The following is a 22,108-nucleotide window of genomic DNA, read 5'->3' as shown; positions in this document are numbered from 1 at the left end:
GACGGACGGACAGACAGTCACCGCTTAATCGATTTCTCTTTTCATTCTGATCATTTATGTATACATTTGTCTATATCTATCTCGATTCGTTTTGCCTGTTACAAACAACCGTTATGTGAACAAAGTTATAATACCCTTGTGCACAAGTGCGCTCGGGTATAAAAAAGGAGTAGACGAGTATGCTGTTGAGGTAGGACACCGAGGAAAAAAGCTAGGGGAATAAAAAAAATATGCAAACAAAAAAGAAGAAATGAAAAATTGCAATAAATAGCAGAAAAAAGCTGGCAAAAGTGCTGAGGGAAAAAAATTGTTGGCCTACTTTCAGGACATGACACTAATGCTTCCGCATTCAAATGCATATACTTCGATATATGTACATACATATGTACGTACATACTTACTCGCATGTGGTTATGTGAACAAGCCTGATTGTAACTTACACGTATGCATACTACTTATGTATATACGTTGGTGCACCTGTAAAAGTAGTTTTTGTGCAACAAACAAGCGTACATTACTTTGAAAGAGGAGCGATTCCACACCGAAAGGAAGAATTACATATGTATGCATAAAGTTACGTGTAGCTGGACATCAGGCTTGCAAACCAATTTCTCTCTGATCAACTTTCTCCACAAATATCTTGAAGAAGAAAACCAAATAAAAATGTAGCCAAACATTTTTTGCTAAACTATTTATTTTTTGTAATCATATATTGCCCTTTTCAACTTTTTGAGTCATTTGCGAAAAAATTAACAATTTTTATATTTTAAAATTGAAAAATTTAAGGTTTTTTAGAGAATTTTAAGCGAAAATAATTTCAATTTTATAAAATTGTTTTTTTTTTTTAGATTTTATAATTTTCTTATTTCCGGCAGATTTTATAAGTTTGTTTAGAAAATTTTAGCGAAAATAACTTTAATTTTTTTAAGATTTTTTTATTTTCCTAATGTTTTGCAGATTATTTATACATATATTTATAAGTTTTTTTAGAGAATTGTAAGCGAAAATAACTTTAATTTTATACGATTAATTTTTTTAAGATTTTTAATTTTCTTATTTTCTGCAGATTTTATAAATTTTCCTCAAAAACATTAAACATGTTAATTTTTTAACCTCTTTGCTTCAATTTTTCATTCAATAATATATATTTTTAATTATCTTATTGTTCGTTCCTCAACGTTTTGAAAGTAATATGTTGAAAGTTTTTGAAATCGGTATAAAATTAACGGCACTTACAAATAACAGTAAGTTTCGGAAATACGAAAACAACGGTATTGCAATAACTAAAGACGCCAACTTACAACAATCACAAGATTACACACACGATTATTGATTTTTGTAAAATCATACGTAAGTGATTTCCACCAAACCTGGTCCAATTATTTCAATCTATCATAGGATATTATCGAAACTGTTTGACATCGGGAAAAATACTCTTGTTTATTACGCAGTTCACTGAAGGTAAAAAAACAATATCTAATACATGCGCTGGGTATAAAAAGTTCGTTTTCGCCCGAACTTATACTTCCTTACTTGGTGTAGTTCTTTTTAAACACTGATTGCTTTTTTGAAATTTTTTCAAACTTATTGCAAAAAAATAAAAACGGTAAACAAGCAGTAAGACCTTTTTCATTCAAAATTTTCATTACTTTACAAAAAAAAATTTAAATATTATGGAAGCTTAAATTTTTATTATAGTAAAGAAAGTTCGATAGTTATAAAAAAAACTTAAACATTTTTAATTTTTATTTTTTAGTGAATAAATAATAAATACATGTTTAGTTTTGGAATCTTAAACTTTTTAATTATACTAAAAATTTACCTGATATTTTTTCGCAAATAATAAAATCTAGGAAAAAGTTGAACAAAACATTAAAAAACTTTCATTTTTTTAAATTTGAATTACTCTAATAGATAGAAAAAATTGTATTTAAATTATAGAAGGTTTGATTTTTTTAATTTTTACTCTATTAAAGATTGTACATAATACAATTTCTCTGAATTTCGGTAGTTAAAAAATCTTAAAATATTAGTTTAAAAAATTTAACATTTTTTTAAATTGTAAAATTTTTCAACTTTTTTAACTTTAAACTTTTTTATAATTTTTTTGTCTTTTGATTTTTTTTTTAATATTAGCAATATTCTAAGTAATTTTCAAATGCATAAAAATTACGCTGGAATGTCTCGCATAACCCCGTAGTCCTGTGTGTGTGTGTTTTTGAATTTTATAATAAGAAAAAAACTTATAGCGGGCTTTTATTTGCTGGCAACATTTTTCTACTGTGTCATATTAAAATGCACACAACTTTTTCCACTAAACACAGATGCATATATATACATACATATGTATGTATGTACATGCCACCCTTCAAGCCACTCCAAGTGTGCTTACCTGTCATTTGAAATGCCAACAACGTGCGAGCGCCGTCAAAGGCGTCGAAAAGCCAGGCAAACATGGCACACATCCATACCCACTCACAAATGAATAAGTGCAATCGCTTGTGTGTGTGGATGTGCTCAGCACTCATAGCGCCATTAAGCCAAGCGTTTTAAATATAAATGCCGCAAATAAGTGGAGTAAAGTTTCCTTCACCTTTTTGTCGAGCATTGAACTATGTGCATTTATCCTCTCTGCCACGCAGCTACCCCTACAACTAGCGATTCGCTGTAGGTGCAAACAACATTGCATACTTTACAGCGCACTTCACCAGCAGCAAGGGAAGCAGGGAGGGGCGCTGACGCGGGCAGTGCGCTTTTGGTAACCCTTTCATTTCGACTGGTACACTCTGCTGGTTCTTCGCTTCACTTTGAGTGCCGGCCAGTCAGCCATCCAGTCAGGCAGTCTGTCAGTCGGGCATTCCGTCAACTAACCTGTTTGTGGCACATTTTTTTGCGGTGCAGTCATGCAGCTATCAAACCTGCCTTTTTCATCATCCGATTTTTTTCATTCTTCTTTCTCTGCTCTTCTACTTTGTTTGAACTCTACAGCAAGTTTTACAGCATAACTCAGACCACCCGCTGTTTGCGGCGTATTTTAGTCGGAGAAAGAAAACATACACACACACACTTACCGCAGCCAAAACTCAATAGCGCATATAATAGGATGGCTGAGGCGCAAAAAGAATAAGCGGTTTCTAAGGGATTAACTCGGTCAGAGTTGAGCGCCATTCGCTGGGGTGGTTGGCCCCAGCACAACTTTTGTCGTATTTCTGTTTATATATTTGTTTGTTTGTAAAATTGTTTTTATTTGTGCGCATTTGTCTGCACTCTTTTATTGCATATGCAACCCTGGCAGTGCATTCGAGTGCAAAGCCGCCGCCGCCACCGCCGCTGGGCCGCTGCCGCAACACTTACAAATTGCAATGTCCCACTGCCTGACTGACGACGACAGCGACGATGATTGTGCGTTCGATTCGTGTATGTTGCCGAAGAATACAATATAAAAATAGGAAAAATAAGCTACAACAACAAAAACAAAAATGTTAACTTATGCGATCGTTTAGCTCCTATGAGTGCAGTGCATAGTTGCTACACTTTCTTGAAGATTTTTTCAAATGACTTTTTGACTTTTGCTGCAGCGAATATTATTTTTAACCGACTTCAAAAAAGGAGGGGATTGTCAATTCGTCGTTTTTTTAGCACAATGTCCTTACTCTCGCTGTATAATGGCAAAACTATTTTCTAAATTTCGTTTAAATATAAAGTAAAGAGATATGTAGATAAAAGCTATATGAAAAAAAGTTAGGCGTTTCGCTTACAAAATCGCCACATATAAATGCTGCTTAAGGCAAAGTGTGAGAGTTCGATCGGTATAAACTTCGATCTGATGACTGCGCTAGTAACACTTCTGCAGCCGCTAACATGAATGTGTCCTCCGGTTTCGACCACTTGAAAGATTTGAATGAGTTTTTGAGTATCGCCCATGCCAGACTGGCATTGTCCGCCAGGTCGGAAAGAGTGGTGCCACCTTCGGGCCTTGCCTCGACGGATAATTTTCCTGGCGATGGTTATAAGGAAAATGGGCAGCAAGATGAAGCTATAACTACTTCTTACCACTGCTCATCGTCCAGTCCGTCACGTCTCTTAGATAGTCTAAGGGAGCAGGGCTCCTCGCATGTATTAATCTGGAGAATTTTCAAATTTTTAGAAGGGCAGAAACTGGATCAGTATGTTTGCCACCATAGCGTTACAAAATAGCGATATATTGCTAAGTAGCCGGCGTTCTAAATGCGCCTTCCTTGCAGGTGTGGTGCGCCGTTTAAGCCCAGCGTAAGACCCCTTACCAAGAATTCTAGAAGTCCCCACTATGAAGGGCTGTAGACCTTTACTGATACTGACAATTCCGTCAACCCTGCGGTTTCGTCTGGGGGCTTGCATATCAACAATTTTTGACACACTTGCCCGTGTTCCTGATAGCGATGGAAGCCAATTTCGGATAACCGCCGGCATGCAGCGCGACAGTCGCCTTCGACTCATACGTAGCTCTCAAGACACTGACCTTGCAGACTGCATCCGTCGACAGATCTACAACTACATTTCCCTTAATTAGTGACGTGCTTACCCACGGTATGTTAGAGCTCTCCTCCGGGGAAGAACCGGTTTTGGAGGTCGACGTCAACATTCCTACAACCACTCAAGGCTATATTGTTTTTTACAGTTTTATTATTCATGTTTGAGTTCTATGAATGCATAGGCTGTTGTGATGGGTTGAGACATGACCTTATGCATGTATGCGTCTAGTGTCGGACCAGGCAAGCGGAAGTGTTCTGGGGCCTGGCAGGGCTTCAAAGGTGCAGTAACATTTACAGTTAGATATTAGTCCTTAATTTGCCGTGCCACCTCCTCGGGGAACAGCTAATCCAATCGCATCTTTGTAACCATAGAGCGAAGACAAGGTCGTCCATCCATAATATCCCCACTCATTGCAATAATAAAAAACGGCTTAAGGATACATTTTTATGGGCTTAGTGCCTGTATTTAAAGATAAACAAAGGCAAAGCTGCGTTAAAATCGCTTAAACTTTCCAGACCGTAAACCTATACTCAAAAATCTTTCTTGTTTCTTGAGGTCGGAAAATAAATAATTTTTTTTTTTTTAATAATGAATGAGGTATTTTTTAAAACTCAATTTCCTCAACAATTTTTTCCCACAAAAATTTTTTTCTGTTTGGATAATTTTCCCCTTATGTAAAAAATTTTGTAATAAATAAATTTAAAAAAATTGCTATAAAATATTTATTTAAAAAAAGTCAAGAAAACAATTAAATTTCCTGGAAATTGTATCAAAAAAAATTTGCCTCCTTTAAATTTTTTCTGTTTGGATAATTAATTATTAATTAAATTAAAAAGTATTTTTTAAAATTTATTTTTCCATAAGGTTTTTTTCTTAATATTTATTTTCTAAAAAGTTTTCCAAAGAAAAATGTTTTCAAAAATTTATTGTTCTTTTTTTATTGCTTTCTTTAACTCATATTTCTTCAAAAACTAATATTTTTCTAATTCAATGTAATTCTTTTCATTTTAATAAATATATTTAATTTTAATTTCCAAAATTCTATGATAAAAATAACTAAATAAAAATGGGGCATGTTATAGTTACTGTTTTCTAATGAGACGAGAAACTCTTTTGGAAGCATGCTTCCCTTGGTCCTGATCTAAATTTATTTATTTCCTCACACCAAAATGGGGTTTCCCATGAATGTATGTATGCAAGGTGAGTTCTAACTAATTTTTTTCAATTTAAATTTTTCTTAAATTCGCTTCGCTTTAGTTCATTAAACAAATAAACTATCAGGCGCACATCACGTCAACGTCCACCTTGAAAAAAAGACGAATTCATTTATGTGCTTCAATTCCGAAAAAAAAAACAAGAATAAGAAACGAAGAATAGAACAAAAAGTAACTAAAAACTAATTTACCGTTGGCTAGAATCACCTTCAAAATCAGCAAAGTCTTCCGCAGCGTGCAAATTCGTCAAAGACGCGTGCGCAGCTGATTAAGGCGTGCGAGCAAATGGCTACAACTAAAAAAGAATAAATTAAATTAAACTCGTCACAGTTTTAAAAATAATATAAGCAGCTGTTTTTGTCATTGTTTGCAAATACAAAATAGCAACGCAACGCTAGCAAAAAAATACAAATATCAAATAGCCAACAAAAAAAAACAGCTGCAGCAAAACAAAAGACTTAGGAAACAAACTTGTTTAGGGGCGCATTTTTCCAATGTATTTGCATTTATTTACCTTTTGCGTTCAAAATTACTGGGCAGACTAAAATTAATTCGCCAAAAAGTCTAAGCGATATACTGGAATTTGCTGCAAAACGATTTTTTAAATATTTACAACAACAAATCTGCATAAATATGCAAAGCAAAATCCAAAACACTGCCAGCAAAACCTTGACAATGAGCAAATTCGTCAGCTGCCAGCAGTTATGTATATGAAAGAAAGAAAAAAATAATTAAAAGAAAAATGACTTTAAACTAACTTCAAAGTTGAAAATAAATTTAAAATGTGCATAGATCAAATGGTATGCAAAAATATGTATGTATATAACTGTAGTTTTGACTTTAGCGAGACGTTTGATGTTTGGCGTATGACAGTGTGGTGTCGAACGCTTTAGAGTTGTGAAAAGTTGGTTCAAGAAATGAAAAAAAAAATTTAATTTTGTGTTATTTGTTATTTTTTTTTTTACTTCATTCATTGCGCACACCTTACAATTTTTACTGTTATTTTTTATGCATTTATAACTAATGATTGGCCCATGAGTCAGTATCTTGTGAAGTGTCTTCTTCAAAGATTGCAGAAAAATTATGTTTCGAGTTTTTAAAAGTTTCTACTAACGGAATTTTTCTAATGTTTGGGAATGACAAACAGCACGTTATTAGCAATGCAGTAGAAATATAAAGAGCTAAATAAAATATTATATATTAGGTTGAAATAAACAAAAGCTTGAAAAACAGCAAATCATTAAAGTTTTTTATCAAAATTTCACAATACTTATGTACATGAGTGCATAAATGAATAAATTTGGATCTCAAAAAAAGACAAACTACTCAAAAAAAAAATAACTAAAATTTCATAATATTTATGTAAACGTAAAAAAATTTAAAATCGAAAAACGGCAAATTGAACTGTTTTTGTTCAAATTTATCAATATTTAAAAGATTCAATTTGTAATTTGCGTTTACATACTAAACATACATATGTATGTATTAAATTTACAAAATTATCATCAACATTTTTAAGAAAAATGTTTTGAATTTCGAGTATTTTTAAGTTTGTGGAAATCTCGCAGTTAAAAATTTTGTTTTACGTGGGATGAAAAATAATTATAAATCGTTGAAAAAATATTTGTATAAAGTTCAAAAAAAAATTGGCATACCATCGAATAATTCCCGCAAATATAATAAAGAAAAGTAAATTAAAATGAAATATCAAAATTAAAAAATAAATAAAACAAAACCAATTATAATAAAATAAAAGCTATTTATTTCGAAAAAAGGACAACCAGGAAGAAGTTAATTTTCCATGAAAAATATTCTTTAAAAAAATTGTCTTTAAATTTCCCTATAATCGCAGCAAACTGTAAAAAGTTTTGAAAATATCAAAAATGTCGAAGCTTATTATCAAAATTTGTATGAAATATTTTTTGAATTTCGAATATTTTTAAGGAAAGCGCTCAATTAGATATGTATATATGAAAAAAATAGATTTTTAAGATTTGTTAGAACAAAATTTTACAAAATTTTTAAAACAAAAAATATTTGTTTTTAAAAGTGAAAATTGTAAAATTTAATAAAAAACAGGCAGGACGCGGAAAAATTCTCGAAAATAAAATTAATTAAAACAAAATAATAAAAAATTACATAAAAGATACAATTAAAAAAGTAATGAAACAAATAAAATTAAAAAATTAAGTTAAAAAATTAAATTAAAAAAGAAAATTAAAAAATAATATATTACAAAATATTTTTTTCAAAAGAGGAAAGAGTTGAATTGTTAAAATATTCAATAAAAAATGTGTCTACAAAAATTCTGAGATTTTCTAATTTCGATAAAAAATGCTCTCTACAAAAATTCTGAAAAATTCTGAAATCTTCTCAGAAAAGAGTAACACGAGTTTTTATTATTTTTCGTAACTATGAAAAAGTATATGTGAAGTTGAGAATGAAAATAGAACTATAAAACTGAAAACATAAAAAAAAATAAAATAAAAGGTTATAACCGTTTAAAGGCGTACGTTTCACATTTATGCTTAGAAGTCAAATCCATACAACTTTCTTACGTTTTAATGCGTTGCTATGTAGGTGGTGCCATAAATTATTATTTTTTTCTTAAGTCGAAAGGCTGGATTTAGTATAATGCGCCATTCGCATTGCATTTTATGCTTGCGAATGTAGGCAACAGCCATTTAAAGGCTATTAGGTAATGAATGTGAAAGAGGTAATTCTGATGCGAGCAAACCTTTCTTCATTATTTCCATCAAGTCATCCCAGCATATAGAAAGCATACTTGTCAAAAATAATAAAAAGCTTTAAATTGTAAAAATAATGCTATTATGTGTCATAGCATGTGTCGCTACATATTTTTGCATGCACGTTCTATATGCATATACATGTACACACAAACATACCATGTTATTATAAATACTTCATTGTCACATACATGTCTACAATACATCTGCATAAATGTATGCTTCTCTTTTTATGTATTTCAGCTGGCAAGAAAATATAATTTTATTTTTAAGGTCAACAGGAAAACAATAAAACTTGTCTAATGAGTTTGACTAAATTTGCGCGAATAGCTAGCGCCTTGAACTATATGTACATATGTATAAATATCTATACATAACTAGACAAACGCACACACCCACTCAAAATGTCGATACCGAGTAGTAGCCGCTTGTGTTGCTATTAGACCGTTTTTATATAGTAGCAGTTTTTGATATGCTTTATACAACAACAATTGTTGTTGTGCATGGTCTCAATGCATTACGAATATTACAAAATTTGCGAATTTTGCGCAATACTTTTATGTTTTTACATACATATAGTTGTCGAACAAATTATAGCCGTATCGCATTTTGACAAGTTTTAAGATATTACTTTTATTTTCATTTAACTTTGGTTATTTTTTTATAAACCAAAAAAATATAGATATTTAAATATAGTTCATTCTTTTACAAAATCTGTGTAAATCAAAGTTTGAAACGTTGTGCAATATTAAAAAAAAATTAACAAACTTTCGTAAGAACGTTTTTTAATCAGCTTGAATTCAAGTAGAACAAAGTGCAAGTTTCAAAAAGCTAAAGATTACCGTTAATTTTTTAGATTTTTGTTTGTCCGTTTTGCTACAATGCAACGAATAAACAGAACTTATTTTTATATGGAATAAAACCGTAACATCTTCGACAAAGAAAATTCTAAAAATCAACGCTAATTTTAAACCATTCCAAATTTGTACCTTATTGTACTAGAATTCAATGGGCTACAAAACTGCATACTCTGAATCTTTATAGGAAATATATGTACAAAAATTTGTTGAATTTCTTTAAATATTGCACTAACACGGGTATGGTTAAAGAATGGACCTTTTTCTATATAAAATAATACTGTCTTGTCAAAATGTGGTGCGGCTATAATTTTTTCGACCACTGTATGCATGTGTGTTCACATGCATGTGTACACATATGTATACTAGAATTTATATCAGGAATCGCTAGTTTTTATTGTTTTTATTACACGTATATACGTAGCTCATATGTATGTATGTAGATAGAATAGGGTGGTCCTTAAAATCAAATGAACGCTTTTTTCAGCCTGACCCCCTCAATCGAAAGTACTATGGTCACAGATATCACATATAAATTTTGGTCCCGATTGGAGTCGGTTAAGGCGTGTCGCAAAGGGGTTCTCTGTAGAGACTCAAAAAATTTAAATTTTTTTTCATTTAATACCCAAAATCTACAAAAAAAAAATACTACTAAAGCCGAGGATATCAAATATAAATTTTGGTCCCCATTGGAGTCGGTTAAGATGTCTTCAAGGGGTAATCTGAACCTTAACCCATGTACGACACGTTTTAACAGTCTCGAATAGGAACCAAAATTTATATGTGTATCTTCGACTAGACCCCGCTAATGTAGACCTTATGCTGCGCAAATACTCTTTTGGCCACACAACCCTGTACCACCCTTTATAAAAAGGGTAGAATTTAGTAAATTAACAAAAATAAACTATATACATATCAAACTTTGTACAACATTTAGAAAAATTCAACAAAATTTCAAACCTTTTACTTAAAATTTTTACGAAAACCTCGGGTGTGCAGTTTAATATTAATTGCCCATTCAATTTTGTTGTAATAATGTGCAAGTTTAAAGTGAGCCAAAATTCTCGGTGATTTTCGAAAAATTTTTTGCGTCCTTTTATATGAATTATATAGAATTTTGAGCTACTACAAACTTCCACTTTATTATGCCAAAATTTAAAAGGCAATTACACTGCATACATGACATATTCGTGAAAGTTTTTATGCTTTGAAGTTTTGATGAAAATTTGGAGACTTTTTCTAAGTTTTAGATCTTTTATTTATATATATAGTTTTTGTTGCCATGTAAACTATATTAAAAAAAATTACTTCTAACGGGTGATTTTTTTGAGGTTAGGATTTTCATGCATTAGTATTTGACAGATCACGTGGGATTTCAGACATGGTGTCAAAGAGAAAGATGCTCAGTATGCTTTGACATTTCATCATGAATAGACTTACTAACGAGCAACGCTTGCAAATCATTGAATTTTATTACCAAAATCAGTGTTCGGTTCGAAATGTGTTTCGCAAACCCAATTGCTGCGAACGGCGACGAATCGACATTTCACGGTCTTCAGCAACACTCTCAGAAACAGACGCAATATTCTCTTCTGTACGCACTGTACGCATTCGTGTGGTTGGTTTAATGTCCAATAAAGTAAACTGAGTGCGAAACTTGGTCACAATCGCATTAATTGTTTGCTCACTTGGTCGATTATGTAGACCATAAATCGGACGTAAAGCGAACCGAACACTGATTTTGGTAATAAAATTCAATGATTTGCAAGCGTTGCTCGTTAGTAAGTCTATTCATGATGAAATGTCAAAGCATACTGAGCATCTTTCTCTTTGACACCATGTCTGAAATCCCACGTGATCTGTCAAATACTAATGCATGAAAATCCTAACCTCAAAAAAATCACCCGTTACTAATTTTAAGCTACTTCAAACACACACAAATTTTTAAACTTTTGTTTATATAGTTTTTGTTACAATTTGAACCATACCTAAATTGTTAACTTTTTTTTTATTTAAAATTTTACCTAATTTTTATTAAAAATGGTGATAAGTTTTGCGTGCCCACAAGTGTATGTACATACATATGTATTTAGATATACATACATGCGTACAAAAAAGTCTAGTTACTTTAGAATGAGCCGATTTTTTTTGCTACTCAACTCAGCATTTGATAATTTCCCTATATATAGGCGATACTCTAAGTCGAGAAGAGCCCTGCTCAAAAGCAGCTACTACCTTACTACCTTCTGGGCCGCCGATTCAGTCTGTTCAATCATTTCCCTTTTGGTTGGTTATATAATTTCTTTATTCCTCAGTTAGTGCCGTTTCACATGCTCTGGTTTTCGGTTAACCGACCGTCTGATGGCCGACTCAAAGTGCATGTGCAGTTATTAGGACCTTCACGAGAACAGGTGCATGACGATTTCATACATTTTGTGCTGGCAAATCGGCTGCGGTTAACCGGGAATCGGAATGTGCTAAACAACGACACTTAGTAATCCGATTCAACCTAATGCCCATAAGTTTATGCTATTCACTGTTAATGGTTATTTTTGCGACTTATGTTCACAATTGCCACTACCAAGTATATGACAAATAAGTTAATAAACTTTTAAGTATTCATTAAGGAAACGCAAAAATTTAATTTTACATACATAAATACATACGCAAGCACTTGTTTATTATGCGTTTGGAAAAATTTATGCATTTTCTTAAATTAAATGTCAGGTTCAAGTTGAACATTCTTCTACATAGTGGGTGTCGTCAATTACGTTCAGGCATGTGGGAAATTCTTAGAACAGCATTCAAAATACTTAAAAAAAAATAACTATATTTGTAGCTACCCTGAGAGAAAATTACTCACAACCCAGTTGCTGTGAAAAATGTTTTCCATATACCATTATGAAGTATGTAAGTGTACTAAGTGAGATCATTTGTGGAAAGTAGAAATATATCTAGACCAAAGGCCAACCTAGTGTTCATGGACGTACATACATAACAAAGCGGAAAGTTCTGTGAATCAGCTCTACATGACAGGAAGCTGGGCATTTGACAACAATAGCTTTGACTCTACACGGCCAGGAAGCATTATATGGACGAAACTGTCATAAGGTGGATACACTTCATGTTATCTAGGAGATTGCAGACTGTGGGTGAGGAAACTGGCCACTATGGGCAAAGGTTGGGAAAGAATGCCACCAGGGTGGGGTATTGCAGTCTGTTTTGTGTTTTTTGGCAGTGGAATCTCTATTAACAGAAACGCAAGGATTCGTTCGCATCCAACCTTACGCGGATGATGTTTGTGGACTACCAACATGAAAATCTCTCAGGAAGTTCTGTGTAAACATTGATGAATGGTTCTCTATTCAAGTCTTGCTCTCAACCTCAAAGGTACAACCCTAGGCATGGTTATGCGGAACATAAAGTCGGAAGATCTCAGCCTGCCAGTGCTTAGAAGCGTAAACCTAAGTCTTTTTGCGGAAGTACAAAGAAGTGTTTATAGGCATTACGGGCGTCATGAGTACAATGTCAGGATCGGGTCTTAATATTTTGTTTGATTTGTTGCCCTCGGATTTAGCAATCCTAAAAGAGTGAATGAAAACACTGTGTCGGCTACATTCTTTTGGATTGTGGCAAAACGATTGAAGTTTCGACCACACAGAGGTTTTTAGAAATTTCTCAAAGCAATACTTTGGTTTTTAGTCCCGAATAATGAAGCTGATATCTGGGGTATCTTTGGGAAGGAAGCAGCTTCCTTACAAAGGAGTAGTGGATAGATCTAGATAGTCTCTTGGTGGGCTCGACAAAAATATTCTACACCGACGGCTCCAAAACTAAAAATGGTACCCGAGCTGAATGACACCTAAGCAGCAGTAACTTCAGATGCTTTACTGCTTTAGGTATAATGACAAAGATCTTTCAATCGGAAGTCGTTGTAATACTTAAAGCAGCAGACTGGATAATTGGCGACAAGTGGTAGGGTCTGCAGTGACAACCAAGCGTTTCTAAAGTTCGTGGAAACCGCTCGCAGCTTTTCAAAAATAATCAAGGAATATAAGTTAAGCCTGCATCGCGTTGAAAAGTAGAACGAACTTGAACACGACTAGGTTTCGAACCATTAGGGAATTCAAAGCAACGAACTAACAGATGATTTGGCAAACTGCGGTTCATTGAAGCGTTCCTTTCTACAGGATCTATTTTCGTGCCAAGAGTAGCGGGAACATTAAAATCTTTGGTACTGTACTGGCATCTGTAAAGCAACCAGGTGTTTTCTGAAAGAATCAGACAGAGCAGTTCGAAAATTCCTTCTCAAATAGGACGGAGTGAGCTACGAGTCCTGATAGAATTGATTACTAGGTGCACAATCCATAAGGATGGCATGTAGTCAATATAGGCAGCATCAATGATAAACTGTGTACATAGATCTTTTTTGGAAGTTGAGCATAGTATGGAACATTTTCTCAGCCATTTTTCGGCATTCGCCAGACTTATGTGGTACATTTTAGGACTGGATGGATTGAGAATTCAATCGACAAACTGCTGGACCTTAACTACCATAGGCAATATTGCCCAAGTGCCTGGGGAAAATAAGTTTTATGATTTATCTGCCCTTTAAACACAAATTTTGTTCTGACAAAATATGTTTGAAGGGCAGTTACATTTTAAAAGCTACTCAAGAAAACGGCACTTAATATTGAAGTACTGAAAAACACATGTGTAACATGTTGCTAAGGGTAGTCTGAAATCAAAACCGACGTATGTATATACATACCTATGAATAACTAAAATGAACAATTAAAAAAAGAATAAATAATACAACGCCGGCTAGCAAATTAAATTTGTTTCAAGGATGCGCTGCCATGGTTATCTCAAATTTCGCCATGCACTTGAACGTTAGCGTTGCTGGGAAAGTACAGTAGTTGCTGGCTAAATATGCTGGGCAAAAGTTTTTACAACAACGCTACTTTGAGTTCAAAGCGAATCAAAAAAAGTAAGGATTACTTAAAAATGGACGATCTCCTATTACACTTTCAGATAGCACTAAAAATCAACTTAAAAAAGAAAATAGTAATAAATAAAATACCCAGAAAGTAGGCATCATAATGCGTAAAATAAACTTCACACCTTCCGTGTGGTTGTAAAGCAAATTAGAGTTTAGGTGCTTGACATTGGCATTTGTTGCTCCAATATAAAATCATATGTTTATATTTTTATGTTTGTATATAAAAAGGGGAAAAAATTTAAAATGGTTTCACACATCCTTTTTGTGTTCCAGTATATAGTGCTTATCATAACTATACGACACTGACATATTAACCAGCTTTGACGATTTATTTCATTTTTTTTTTCATAAAAATATAGTTTATTCTTTAACAGACATTTTATAAATCCAAGTTTCATACTTTGTGCAATATTAAAAAAAAAAAATCAAAAAACTTTCGAAAAAATGTTGAGCATTTTAATTCGACTTCTTACACAAATTTTTAGTTTGAGCGGTTTGTTGGCTATTCAATATTAGTGCAGTAAAGTGCAAGAAGAAAAAGAAAGTTAAAGTTTGAAGTAGCTGGGAGTTATCGATGATTTTTGGCATTTTTTCGAAGATGTTGCTCATTTCCTCCATCAAAGCTGTACACTTCAAATATTTCCAAGAAACATTTTTAGCAAGCTCAAAAATTGTACGAAATTTGTTTTTTTTTTTTTTAATATTTTAACTCATTAAAAAAAAAATCGTCGAACATACTTTGTACAAAGCTTTACACTTCAAATCTAATCTATTCAAAAAGCTCAAAATTTTTATGAAACTTGGATTTCTATAGTTTCTGTAAAGAATAAACTATAGTATGTTTTTTATACAAAAAAAATGGTTGAAATTAAAAAATAATGAAATAAATACTCAAATCTTGTCAATATGTGAGTGTCTCATAGTTATGTTATGCACTATAGTACTTCATTTACTATTTCATAGCTTACTTGTTTTCCTACTCATTTACTAAAATATTCTTTGCCTCATTCATACATTTCATACACGCACGTTTAATATGGGCACCACATGCAATTGCTTTTGTTGTTGATATTACATTAAATATTATAACTGGCGCCAACTGTTACACAACCATGCTATGCTGCCGGGTGATATCAAATTACCGGGCTTCCAATATATTTAACACCTTCACCTTCTTTAGTGTTAATGAAATTTCTTCAGTTTTGTTTTTGTATTGCATAAGTATTTGCGTTTGGAAAAAACTTGCTTTTTACAGGCAACTTTAAGTATGTACGTACACATTTTTGCCTACTGTGGCTTTTATAACTACAGGAAAGCGTCGCAGATCACTGCATTGCAGACTTTCTAGTCGGTGGTAGCAATCTCGACCGGTTCCAAAATTACTGGAAAAGAAATTTTAGGATAGCATTTTTTAAGTCTATTTCACTACTTCTACTATTTTGTAATCCTTTTTAAGTACTTGGCTACTTCCAATAAGTTGAGAAGTCACGAAGCGCTCTTAATTTCATAGATGTCGTTGGGTTCTAGTAGTGTAGTAGGAGTAGTGCCTAGTGTCGTTTTCAAAGTGGAGAAGTAACTCATATTTAGAAGTTAAGTCTAGACTTTCCGTGCGAACATGTAAAGTTAACTGCTGAATGTGAGTTAAATCCCCACTGTAAAAACGCCGCTTAGTCTGAGGCGAATTTGCGCGGAATTTGATGAGTGGTTGGGCTAAAACAATTGAAAATAAAAATGTACTCAGAAACTATTGAGATTTGCACGTACAAAAGAAAGTCGAATTTTCCATATGCTTTATGCTAATATTGTGAGCACCTAATTTTATTTTATAATATCCTAAATTCTTATGTACATTTGTACGTATTTTTTATTCATAAAATTTCTTTTCTTTCTCTTTTTAATTTTATTTCAATCAACTAATCAACTAATTGAACAAATCTCTCCCACTCCTCTCTCTCTCTCTCTCTCTTTCCAGGAATTATGACACTGAGCCGTGGCCCGTACAGCGAGCTCGATAAAATGAGCCTTTTTCAGGACCTAAAACTGAAACGACGAAAAATCGATTCAAGATGCAGCAGTGATGGCGAATCAGTAGCCGATACCTCCACCTCCTCGCCCGATCTACTCGCACCGATGTCACCAAAAATGTGCGATACCGGCGGTGCCGGTGCTGGCGGTGGCGGCGGTGGTCATGGAGGCGGCGTCGTCGGCGGCGGTGCACTCTCCGTCGTCACCTTGACCGCCACCTCCACCATTGCGCCCGCCACCGCCTGCTCGACCAGCAGCAGCGGCATGCCAACTGCCACCAGCAGCAATATCGGTCACAATGTGTGTGCGCCCATGCCGCCAAGCGCCGCCACCACAACGGTAGTTGTGTCCGCTAGCAAGGCAGCAGCTGTGAAAGCTGAACAAAAACATCAGCAGCAACAGCAACAGCAGCAGCAACAACAACAACAGACTGAAATTCACTCGTCCAGCGGCACTGTTAGCGCAGCGGCCGCCTCGTCTGTGATGTCACCGCCACTAACCACAACTGTGCGCATGTCACCTGCGCCCGCGACTGATCTGAGCTTGCCAGCAGGCCGTCGTACGCCTAGCAATGTCACTACGCCTACGCGAACTACGCCAACACCACCGCATAATAATGGCAATGCGAGCAGCAGTTGTGGCACAAGTAATAATGGTGGTAGTAGTCGCGCCTCGCCAGACTCCATGGATGAGCGGCCCTCCACGACCACAACAACAACAACGGGCGGCACGCAGCTGTCCACAAATGGAATGCATGTAGCTGGCAGCGGTGGTGCTGGCGGCGATTGCATGCAGGGATCTGCGGGCGCCGAGTGTGGAGTTAGCAATTTAAGTGTCATACGCTCAGTGAAGGAAGAGCGCATAGCTGCCTCGCCCACGAAAATGCTATCCTACCAACAGCACCAGCATCATCAGCAGCAGCAACAGCAAATGCAATATCAGCAGCACGCGCAGTCCGCGCCATCACCAACTCAATCCAAAGGTCTCACGCAGTCGCAGCAGCATGTCACAGTGCTGGTGACGCCGTCACGTATTAAGTCTGAATCAGCGTCGCAGCAGCATCATACGCAGCAAATGCCGCCAACTTCATTGCAACATCTGACACACCACCACCCAGCCTTCTCTACGTCTGTGGCCACTGCGTCCGCCTCAGCTACATCATCCTCCTCCTCCGCCGCGACGGTGACTACAACTAGCAGCGCTAGTACATCGTCACTACACGCTAGCTCGCCATCGCCCACGCCATTACCATCATCCGCGGCGGCAACGTTGCATCACCAACATCTACATCACCCGCCGCCGCCAATCGTGCAGACCCATCACCTGCACCAACAGCTCACACAACCGCAGCTGCGGAAGAGCAGTCCGCCAACAGGTATGAGTTTACCGCAGCAGCACCTGCTCAACCAATCCATGCAGCACTTGACGCAACAGCAGCAATTCCAGCTGCTGCAGCAAGCAGCCGCGATGTCGCAGCGTCCAACGCAAATGTCGCCTAACGCTATGAGTTCATCGCCTGGCGCGCGACATCAGTCATCGCCACACCAGCATCTCATGCAGCAGCACCAACAACAACAACAGCAACAGCAGCATCAACATGCTCGCATCAAGAAGGAGCCCGCGCAACTGCTAGCCGCCGCCGCCGCCGCAGGCAGCTTGTTGGGTAACAGCGGCGTCGGGCAACGCCACTTACACTCACCACATCACCACCACCCTTCATCGCCGCAGCACCAACAACAACAATCAGCGCCGCAGTTGCCGCCACAGACGCTGGGTAATATCGCACAGCTGATACATCCAGCCTCACTACAGTCGCTACGCCATCCCAGTCGAGATGCCGGTATACTTTTTCGCGTGAAGAACGAGGTGCACCAGCAGGTGGCCGCCGCGCAGCTCATGCAGCCAGGTGCTGCTGCCGCCGCCGCCGCGGCTGCACAACGCATGGTTTGGGTATCGAACGCGCGCATAAACGGCGTCAAACCGGAGGTAATAGGAGGACCGTTGGGTAATCTGCGGCCTGGTGGACCCGCGCAATCACCTTCGCCACATCACTCTTCATCCTCCTCGTCATCACAGCTGTCACCACAGACGCCTTCGCAAACACCGCCCCGCGGAACTCCGACCGTCATCATGGGTGAAAGTTGTGGCGTACGCACTATGGTTTGGGGCTACGAGCCGGCGCCCCCCACAGCAGGTCCATCACCTACACATGGCGGCAGCAGTAGCAATAGTGGTTCGAGTGGTATGCATCAAACACCGCCTTCGACGCCATTGCATCAACATGGGCAACCACTGTTGCAGCAACATCCGCCATCCTCTATGTCTTCGCTCTCCCAACAGTCGCATCACTCATCACAGTCATCACTGCAGTCTGCGTCATCGCCCTCGGCGGGCTCTCTTACACCGACACACACGCCTGGTCCATCGCTGCAAAACAACGAAGAAGCGGCGCAGCTATTGCTCTCGCTCGGCCAGACCCGCATACAAGATGTGCGACCACGCCCTCACCAATTTCGCACGCCACATGCGCTCAATATGGAGCGGCTCTGGGCGGGCGATTACTCGCAATTGCCGCCTGGACAAATTCACGCACTAAATTTGAGCGCGCAACAGCAGTGGGGTAGCTCAAATGCGACGGGTCTGAGTCGAGGCTTAGATGCGCCACATGAGCCCACAGATGAGGACGATCAGCCGTTAGTGTGTATGATTTGCGAGGATAAAGCGACTGGTTTGCATTACGGTATCATCACATGCGAAGGGTGAGTAGAGTGCGCCATAAGAGTGATTGCCTGTGTTTCTAAATTAATTTTTTTCTTACAGTTGCAAGGGCTTCTTCAAGCGGACAGTGCAAAATCGGCGCGTCTACACCTGCGTAGCTGATGGCACTTGCGAAATAACCAAAGCACAACGGAACCGGTGTCAGTATTGTCGATTTAAGAAGTGTATCGAGCAGGGTATGGTGCTGCAAGGTGAGTTGAAGAAAGACTCTAACAAGAGTGGCCTGATGACCTACAGCCAGTATAGCCAAAAGGCCGTACTTCGATACCAGCAGAGTATGAATCTTGAGAGGAAAAGTGCTCGTAGCATTGCTCTCGACTCATTACGTGCCTATTATTTTTTCGTTCGGTTATACCACCGGATTTTCTTGGCAACATATTGAAAACGCTGAAATTTCAGAAAATGTTTAAGTCTTTTAAGCATTTGAAGTACTGTTTGTTAGATGAGAGGAAAATATTTTTTCATTAATCTGTGAACAGTCCAATCTTTTTACTCACTCATTCGTCGGTCAGTTGGCTATTATTTTTTCAATAAAAAATTTCGCGGTTGGACTAGGCTTTACTGGAGTTGACTTGCCTAACCTGCAGCATACCTCAGTCTGTATCAGTGAAAGAATATCTGAGTAAAACTCACGGAGTGTAAACCTTATTCTCAAAAATAAATGGTGTAATTTCTTGAACTTCAGGTTCAGGGACTCAAGGACGAGCATAAAAATAGGCGATTAGATAATAGATGATAAAATGAGGTTTGCACCGCGACCTAGTGGTCTATTGTGCCCCGAAATAGGCCATTACGCAAAAGCTCAACAATTCGTATACTACATCCTTAGCGAATGAGCTTCGTGCCGATTTATAGTAGAGCTAGATGGATAGATCTGGACCATAAGGCTGGGCCAGTTTAGACACGACCTCGTTAGAAGGCTTAATTGAGCTCTGATTTTCTTCAAGTTTAAGTACCACATCTATTCAGCCAAATTTCATGGAGCTTTACGTACAAGCTTTCTAAAAAGTCTCAACATTTGATGTATGGTTTTCAAATTTCACACTCTGGTTAAGAAAACCTTTTTTCCTACTCTACTTTTAACATCCCACTGACTCCTTTTCCATCTTCCAGCCGTACGCGAGGACCGAATGCCAGGCGGTCGTAACAGTGGCGCCGTCTACAATCTCTACAAGGTGAAGTATAAAAAACACAAAAAGTCCAAGCAGCAACAGCAGCAACAACAACAACAGCAACAACCGCAACAGCAACACATGCATTCACCACACCATCAGTCGCCACTCTCTCCACACCACCAACAACATCTGCTCTCGCCACAACAACATCTGCATCAGCATCAACAACAGCTGGCAGCAGCTGCCGCAGTCGCTGCAGCAGCTCAGCATCAGCACTCGAAGCTCTTGAGCGCCACGCTGGGACAGAGCGAGATGAAGTCAATGTTTTTGGGGCCTTCCGTCAAGCAGGAGCACTTACAGCAGCAACAGCAGCAACAACATCATCAGCATTCGAAGCTGCTGAGCGCGACGCTGGGACAGAGCGAAATGAAGTCCATGTTCTTGGGGCCTTCCATCAAGCAGGAGCACCTACAGCAGCAGCAACAACAGCAGCAGTCGGCGCAGCTGAATTCGCCACACCAGCAGCAGCTACTTTCGCCGCACCACACACTGCATGGCTCGCCGCATGGCGCACTGCCGCAACACTCGTCAGCCAGCGCCTTGCACAGTCCACTCTCGCATGGGCCTCCCTCACTGCCGGCACACACTTCCTCCTCATCCTCATCTTCATCGTCGGCATCATCGGGTGGCAGCAGTGGCTCGCAGCAGTCGTCGTCGCATCATGCGCTTCACTCGCCACATCATCCGCTGACGCATGCGCATCACATGCAGTCGAATGCGTCACATACGCCACATTCACAACAACTGCATCAGCAGCAGCAACAACAACAACAACAGCAACAACAACAGCCGACACAGCTGCAGCAAGAGACTGCCATCAAACTGCCCTCGCATTTGGTTAACGGTACAATACTTAAGACTGCACTCACGAATCCCAGCGAAATCGTGCATTTACGCCATCGGCTCGATTCGGCGGTGAGCTCGTCGAAAGATCGGCAGATCTCTTACGAACACGCGCTAGCCATGATTCAAACGCTCATCGACTGTGACGCCATGGAAGATATTGCCACACTGCCGCACTTCTCCGAATTTCTCGAAGACAAATCGGAAATCAGCGAGAAACTCTGCAATATTGGCGACTCCATTGTGCATAAGCTGGTGTCATGGACGAAAAAGTTGCCCTTCTACTTGGAGATACCCGTCGAGATACACACGAAGCTGCTGACAGACAAATGGCATGAGATACTCATATTGACGACAGCAGCATACCAGGCGTTGCACGGCAAGCGCACCACACCCAGCACCACGACGGCGGGCAGCGGGGGAACTACAACGGCGCACGCTTCGTCCACCACCAGCTCGAGTGGCCGCTCTAGCGTCGGTGCGCCGCCACACTCGCCTGCCTCTGCCAATCATCACCACAACCATCCTACGCATCATATGGCCAGTTCGCCGCATGCGGCGAGTAGTAGTCTGAATTTGCCACATCATCACCACCATCAAATGCACGCAGCCGCGACACCACCACCACTGCAGAAGGACGATCCGGAGTTTGTGGACGAAGTGAATGCGCATCTAAATACGCTGCAGACGTGCCTCACCACGCTGATGGGTCAGCCCATAGGCATGGAACAGCTAAAGTTAGACGTTGGTCACATGGTGGATAAGATGACGCAGATAACGATCATGTTTCGGCGCATCAAACTCAAAATGGAGGAATACGTTTGTTTGAAGGTGTATATTTTGTTGAACAAAGGTGAGTAGGGAAAATGTGAAGTGTGCAACGAGTTTTCCATGCTACAATAACAACTAATTGCATTTGTTTGTGTGCTATCTTTCTCCCCCTCTTTGCAATGCG

General features: G+C 38.1%; 1 protein-coding gene across 1 annotated transcript in view; it reads left to right on the top strand.

The window, feature by feature from the left end:
* Positions 1–22,108, top strand: part of LOC108368831 (hormone receptor 4-like) — a 45,946-nt gene that overhangs the window by 20,150 nt on the left and 3,688 nt on the right. Inside the window, 3 exon segments of the mRNA XM_017623761.1 lie at positions 16,305–19,116; positions 19,178–19,326; positions 20,249–22,006. Coding sequence (XP_017479250.1) covers positions 16,305–19,116; positions 19,178–19,326; positions 20,249–22,006 — 4,719 coding nt within the window.

The sequence above is a fragment of the Rhagoletis zephyria genome, unplaced genomic scaffold, assembly GCF_001687245.7.
Source record: "Rhagoletis zephyria isolate East Lansing unplaced genomic scaffold, Rhagoletis_zephyria_1.1 Rzeph_scaffold_00054, whole genome shotgun sequence".
In the NCBI taxonomy this organism is placed as follows: domain Eukaryota; kingdom Metazoa; phylum Arthropoda; class Insecta; order Diptera; family Tephritidae; genus Rhagoletis; species Rhagoletis zephyria.
The sequence above is the reverse complement of the archived record's forward strand: the minus strand, read 5'-3'. Positions and strand labels throughout refer to the sequence as shown.